Source organism: Vicia villosa, unplaced genomic scaffold (genome assembly GCF_029867415.1).
Source record: "Vicia villosa cultivar HV-30 ecotype Madison, WI unplaced genomic scaffold, Vvil1.0 ctg.001716F_1_1, whole genome shotgun sequence".
Lineage (NCBI taxonomy): Eukaryota > Viridiplantae > Streptophyta > Magnoliopsida > Fabales > Fabaceae > Vicia > Vicia villosa.
The window spans coordinates 207,206-214,987 of record NW_026705709.1 but is presented as its reverse complement, the minus strand read 5'-3'; the positions used below and the strand labels follow the sequence as shown (position 1 = coordinate 214,987).

Below are 7,782 nucleotides of genomic sequence, written 5' to 3'. Positions count from 1 at the left end.
GGCTCAAAGGGGTTAACGAAGGATTATCTCCCTTATATCTCCAGTATTTGGGGATTTGAAAGAATGCCTGTACATCATCAACAAAGTTTCATTTGAAAGCACACTGATGCAAATTGGATATTTCGTTTATCGTCATCCTCCTTCTAATCTTGTTTAGACAGAAAGCTGATAAAGAGAGTGAAGTGGAAAAACACAATTTTTGTATTTTTTTTTTGAATTTGTGTAAGTGATACAAAAATAGAACAAGGGAACATGTTATGATTGATTCAAAACAAATGCAATGCTCATTTCATTAAAATTACGATTAAGGATGACAAAATTCAAATGCAATACAGCACAATACCAACAAGGACGAACTTTCTCGTCTGATAGCTGGCTTTATGCGTGTTCTCAGTGTCTTGGCACTCTTCAAGGCATGGGGTTGTTTAACCACATCGTGTGTCGAGGTTGACCCTTCTTGGTGATTAATGCTTGAAGCATTTCCATGATGTTGACCACGGATCTTCTGAATTTATCTCTTATCTCTTTGGAGCTCACTCAACGTCTTCTGAGGCATGCTTCGAGTCCAATAGAGTGTCGGGTACTTGACTTGCTTTGCCAACCGTTGGAGGAGGAAAAGTATGAGTATTGGATTCTGGAATTGAGATGCAAATGAATGCAGATGCATGATGATTTTTATTGTTTTTTAATGCAAAAATGAATGCCATGTTATATCATGTATGATTCACAAGTAATGGATTTCCAATCAACTAGATACAACAAGATTCAAATTACTTGGCACACAGTGGCTCACCACAGGATCGTTCTAAGGATTTTATCTTGAAAAGGTTCTAGACGCGGTTCTCAGAGTTACAAACTCCTTTTGAAAACTCAGTCATCTAGTAAATAACTTACCATCCAAATGTGTTTTCAAACGAAGCCTATTCTGAGTGTGGTTTTCGCACTTACCCACGGTAATAGTTACGTTACGCAAGTTGGGTGCGAAACCACCATTTCCTAAAAGTCATGGTTTTTAGGGTTTTTCTAAAGGTCCCTAGAGTTAACGATCCAAATTGAAAACATCATCGCTCGAGCAAATAACTTACTCAACCAAAGATATCTTCTCAAAGGACCTACTCTAGGCGGGGTATTAGTACCTCCCACTTGACACTACGTCAAGCAAGTTTAATACTAAACCACCATCTTATCTTATGTGTTTCTTGAGCTCGGGTGTAGAGCTTTGTCCATAAAGTGCCAATAATCAAGAGATTCCAACCACAATAATGAGAAATCAAACAAAGATATATTAAAGACAATAAAGAAGCAAGTAAATAAAACTAGCAAATATCACAATAAAACTAAATTAGGGTTGACTCTCTTTAGGAAAATCCCCAGCAGAGTCGCCAGCTGTCGCGGGTCAAAAAATCATCGCCACGAAATTGTATCGAACAGAGTCGCCACCAAATTTTATTTATTCCAATGGGAATGGGAAAATATTGATAAAACCCACAAATGAAATGAAATGGACAAAGATGGTCATCGCAACCAAATTTGGGTTCGGGAGTCGGTTAAGCAAGGGGAAGGTATTAGCACCCCTTACTTCCATCGTACTCGATGGGACCCATTTAGTTATTCTTGTGATCGATTGTTAGCTTATTATCTACTTGCGTTCTAATTATTATATGGACAAGAAAGAAACGGGTTTTGGATTTTTTATTATTGTGCTCGCCAAGACATTTGAATCTTGTGCCTACGTATTCCCTCGTGCAATGGGAAAGTCAGAGCGTTCGTAGTTCGAGGCTACGAAATTATATTTTTTATTAGTGTGCTCGCCAAGACATTTGAGTCTTGTGCCTACATATCTTCAATGGAAGAATCAGAGCGAATGTAGTTCGGAAGAACTACGAATTTGTATTTTTTTTATTTAGTGTGCTCGCCAAGACATTTGAGTCTTGTGCCTACATATCTTCAATGGAAGAATCAGAGCGATTGTAGTTCGAAGGAACTACGAGTTTGTTGATTGATTTTTATGGGTCTAATTGCACTTGGGCGGGAAGACGAGTTTTTGAATGTGGTTCGCACTTGGGCGAGATTTGCACTTGGGCAAAGAGAAGATGAGTTTGAAATAGGTGTTTTATGAAAAATTGGAATTCGAGTACGTAAACAATGGCTTAACGGCCATCGCCTAGAATACTTGAAAGAGCATTTGCTAAATTGAGTTCTTATGAAGTTTTTTAATGGAATACAAGCATTCAAACAAAAGCTTAACGGCCATCGTCTAAATGCTTTAGAGCAACTTGTACAAGTACGTACAACCCCCTCTTGATTAATCCATTATAAACCGAAATTGATTTGATAAAAAACGTTTTGTAGAGAAAGGTGAGACAAATAGAATTTTAAGGATCTTTAATGGAATCAAAGCATTCAAACAAAAGCTTAACGGCCATCGTCTAAATGCTTTAGAGCAACTTGTACAAGTACGTACAACCCCCTCTTTTCAACCATTATTGACAAAACTCAATTCGATTATTAAAAGCATTTTTATCATGAAAGAAGAAAATTGGGAAAGAACTTGGTATTGACCAAGTTTTATTGTGAAATTGTTTGAGGTGAAAGCTCGAATATGAAGCATAATGAAAAAGCGACTCGATGTTGATCATTTGTTTGAAGTTATCCTTAAAAGATTTATTTTTATTTGAAAATGTTATATTGAGCATATTAACCTTTTTAGTTAATTAAAACTCAATTAACATCATTCATTACTTGAAATAATAGAAGAAAAAGATAATATAAATGGGATGAGGGCTTAAGGCCCATGATTATTGTTTGAAAGACCAGGAGATGCATCGGTTAGCAAAAATAAATAAATGATGATGTGGGGCCAAGTTGGATCGAACCGGGTCTGAATTGAATATGACCCAAATGGTCTAACACAAAGCCCTAAAGGCCAACTATGTGGTAACGGAGCCCTCATCCTCTCATCTCACACGCTCTCTGCTTTCAAACATTCTGTGAAAAAGAAAAACACCATGGAAGGAGCTTCGAAGCTCCAACCGAGTCGGGAGCAAGCTCTCTATCCCTCGATTCTCTCACGGATTCAAGAATACAACATCAATCAAACAGATAGACCCAATTCCCACATGAACCCTAAATCACCCCAATTCATTAAGATTCGAAGATTACAGATAGATTACATGGTGTTGCAAGCATAAAACGAAAAACAAAATAAAGGTAAATACTCTTTACTCTGCTCGAATCTTCTTTCTGAGCCTCTGAGTCTGATTCCTTCGTCTTCTTATGATTCTTCTTGTTTATGTTGTTTTGTGTGTTGTTGTTGCCGAGGGTGATGATGTTGAGTGGTTTTCGAGTGAGGTTGTTTCTGAGTTGGGTGTTGAAGGGTCTGTAGTTGGTGAGTTATGGATTGAATGAGTTATTGAAGAGTGTATTTAGGTTGGTTTCATGGTTTATGTGTGGGTGGAGGTTTGAGTGGTTTTGAAGGTGAAGTTTTTGAGTGTTTCGGTGAAGGTCTGTGAGTGATGATATTTGTGTGTGAGGGCTGAATTTGAGATGTGAAGATTGTAGGTAGTGGTCGTGAAGGTTTTGGAGGAGCTTTAGCAGAGATTAATATGCAAGCTTTTTTTAGGTTTTTTCCCCCTCATTTCTTGTCAACCGTTTCTCTGTTTTATAGAGGGATTGTAAGGGTTTTTTGGGGGGAAATGTTGTTGAATTTTGAACAATTATGGAATACTGATCTATGCTTTATGCTGCAGGTTTGTGATTGTCCATTTTTGTGCAAGTATTGGACCGTTGCTACAAGTAATGGGGCAGGGTTTTTGTTTTGTGTAGCAGGTATCACATGGGATGGAATGGAGATGCAGCAGAGTTTTTTTTTTTGTTTTTGTTTTGTTTGTTTTTTTTTATGTGATGGGCCATATTGTATTTGTTGTAATGGGCCTCACTTAATAAAAAACTGTAACAATTATCCCTATTCTAAATCAATGAATCATATAGTCTCTTTTTAATTTCTAATTCAAATTGATGATAACAACTAAATGATAATTTAATCATTAACTAATCTAAATAGAATTCAAAAAAGGACAAAAAAAACAAGTTAATTTATTAAAAAGTATATAAAACATGTCATGATAAAATTGAATTCAAGATGCAAAAATCGAACTCAATATGCAGAATATGATTATGAATGAATTTAACGCTAAAATAAATTGTTAATTGAAATGATGACAAATTAATTGTGAATTTCAACACTAATAAACTAAAATAAAATAAACGCAACGCGCGAAGTCGAAACTTAATATGGATGCAGGTGAATTGGTTGATGCTAATGTGAATGAATCGGATGAAAAAACTTAGGTCAAAATTTAGGGTGCGACAATGATCTTAATTGCATATGTTCGATTAACATTGTACATACATTCATATCATGGATGCCTTGAAACAAATGTGGTTTGCTTTGAAACAAAAGCGAGGCTTAGATTCTAAAGTGAATCGGAAGCGGTAAACTATATGTTTACATTTTGGTGGGCTTTGGTCTTGTCCGGATCGGAAGCGTGGCTTGGATTCTAGATATTGAATCGGAAAGCGGTGAAACATTGGGTTCACAATTCGGTACCACATGCATAGCGTCACATATCTTGCATTGAGTCACATTAAAATTATGCGATAATTGAGTATGTGAAGTTGATGTAGTTGTGATATGTGTATGAGTTTGATAATTGAAAACGAGTGAAGTTTGAATACATATTTGATTAGATGTGTGAATATGTGAGAGTTATGATCGTGTACTTAATTGAGAATATAATAGTAGAATTGAAATATTATACTATTTAAGCTTGTTGTATACTCGATAACATGTGAAATATGCATTGATTACTACTCCCTCCGTTTTTTATTATATGTCGCTTTAGCCTTTTTACACATACCAAGGAAATCTTTAATTTTTGCTAATTTTGTTAATATATTATAGGATGTTCCAATATTACCCTTTTTAAAGTTACATTAAAAATATCTTTTTTCCAAATAAATCATTATGATTTGATCATTATGATTCATTACTAAAAAATGTACGTGTGTTTCCATTTATTCCATTGATAAAAAAAAATTCTATTCTCATTCCTTATTTTTCTCCTGAAACATTAAATCACTCCATTCCTTTATTTTTCTCGTGAAACGCTAATTTAGAATATTTACATTATTATTTTGTTTCGGTTGAATAAAGTCATTATACTGTTTCCATTTTTCCCTCCCTCAACAAAATTAGGATACGCTTAATTTTTTTCCTCCAATATTTCATTAACTATCTAAACGCTTAATTTTTTCCCTCCAATATTTCATTAACTATCTAAACCAATTTCCTAGGACTCTTCATTCCATTTTTTTCCCTCCAATATTTCACCACATATTTCCCTCTAATTTTTTTGGTTAATCTTCTTCCTATAAATTTATCTTCCTATAAATTTAGACTAACTCCACCACATATTATGATATTAAAATGGCTTTAAATCACTTTGATCTCAATGTTATTCCAATGGAAGATGAAGAATATGTTCAACAACAAAATGCAAATATAGTGCCTAATCTACCCGATTTAAATCTCAATATTGTAGATAGTATTGATCTTAACAACGTTCCAAATACGCACATATCTCATGTGTGTTTGGAAGAAGATACTCATGACCCCATTGGTAGGTAACAATGTTTTCACGCTTTTTATGCTTATTTGTTTGTTTCTTCATGATCCATAAAAAAAATCTCGAAAAATTTAATTTGTTTATATATGTCTTACTTATAGTGTGATTTTTGTTATAGTTATTTTGAGATTTTCGTTTGAGTTTTCATTTTTTCTAATTGTATATGGATTTTCTATTTTTTCTGTGTTCTTATAGAAATTGAACAATACGAAGAAGAAAATAATGAAGAAAACAACAACATACAACATGAAGAAAATGCTGTGCAAAATAACAATGCACAAAATGAAGAAAATGATGTGGAAAACAACAACATACATGCCAATATTGAATCTGAATTTGGTATCATAATTTAATTTCTCTTTTAATTTATTTAATTTATTCTTTGTAATTTATGAAATTAATGTGTCCTTAATTTTCTCATAGGTACAAATTCAGAAGTAATCACACAGAGAAGAGTGCTCTCTAATTCTGAGAGAAGGATTATATATGAGGCTTTGTTAGAGAAAAGTGTTGATGGAAAATTAAAAAAAGGGGAAACCAAATTAGTCTCTTCTCTATTTTCAGTTAATATGCGCACAATACAACGTATTTGGAAACTTGCTGAGAACAAAGGAGTACATGCTGATGTGACTCATAAAAAAGTAGGAAATTGTGGGCGCAAAAGAGTCAATGTAGACCTTAATCTAGTGCGTGACATTCCTTTGAAGCAACGAACCTCTATTCGGGCTCTTTCTCATGCATTAGAAGTGAGTACAAGCACATTGGTAAGATGTTTAAAGTCGAGAGAAATAAGAAGACACTCGAATGCTATCAAACCTTATTTAACAGAAGATAATAAGAGATCTAGATTACAATTTTGCATTGATATGCTAGATAGTGATAGCATACATAATAATGATCCCATTTTTAAAGGAATGTATAACGTAATTCATATTGACGAAAAATGGTTTTATATGAAAAAAAAGTCAAGAAATTTTTATTTGGTACGGGATGAAGAAGATCCAATTCGTACTTGTAAAAGTAAAAATTTCATACCAAAAGTTATGTTTCTAGTTGCTATAGCTAGGCCAAGGTTTGATTTGCAACAAAATGTAACATTCAACGGATTGATCGGTGTATTTCCTTTTGTCATACAAGAGCCTGCTAGAAGATCCAGTGTAAATAGACCTGCAGGGACACTTGAGACTAAAGCAATGACATCCGTTACTAAAGATGTCATGAGAACATTTTTGCTTCAGAAAGTGTTACCAGCTATTAAAGAAAAATGGCCAAGAGAAGATATTGGACATCCGATATTCATTCAGCAAGATAACGCAAGGACACACCTTAATTGTGAAGATGGAGAATTTCGTCTAGCAGCCTCACAAGATGGATTTGACATTCGATTAATGTGTCAACCCCCAAATTCACCTGATTTAAATGTTTTAGATCTTGGTTTTTTCAGTTCAATACAAGCCTTGCAACACAGAGAGTCTCCTAATTCTATAGATGAACTTGTGAGTGCAGTTGATAAGTCGTTTCAAGGATTTGAAATTGCCAAATCAAATCATATATTTTTAACTCTTCAATCATGTATGATTGAAATTATGAAAGCAAGAGGTTCCCACAACTATAAAATTCCACATATGAAGAAAAAAATGTTGGAAGGTAGAAATCAACTGCCAACACGGCTGAAATGTGATATCCAATTGGTGAGAGATGTTATGGGATATTTAGATATGGTTGGTGATGATGAACTATTTCAATCTTCTTAAAATTGCTTTCTTTGTAATTGAGTGTTAGTTAAACAAAAAAATAAATTGTTATGTTCATTCCTTATAAAATTGCTCTATTTATAAATTGTTACGTTCATTCTCTATAAAATTACTCTATAAGTAAAAAGGCTAGAAAAGTGTAACTATAGTAAATAAAGATTTTAACTTATTGGAAAAATCTTTTCAAATCAAAATAATCATTTCAAATCCCAGATAATTATAACATGATAGAAAGACATAATTTTTCTTAATTTTAATAAAATTTTGAAAGATAAATCTTGCGTAACTTCTTCCATTCTTTTTTGAGCTCTGCTTCCTCTGGAGTTTCATCTTCCTCATCT

General features: G+C 33.7%; 1 protein-coding gene across 1 annotated transcript; it reads left to right on the top strand.

Moving 5' to 3' along the window:
- Positions 1 to 5,488: 5,488 nt before the first annotated feature.
- On the top strand, positions 5,489 to 7,441 carry LOC131636411 (uncharacterized). Its single transcript, XM_058907016.1, has 3 exons — positions 5,489 to 5,681; positions 5,883 to 6,026; positions 6,111 to 7,441. Exons 1-3 carry the CDS (start codon positions 5,489 to 5,491, stop codon positions 7,439 to 7,441), a joined length of 1,668 nt encoding a protein of 555 aa, XP_058762999.1.
- The last annotated feature ends 341 nt before the right edge of the window (positions 7,442 to 7,782 follow it).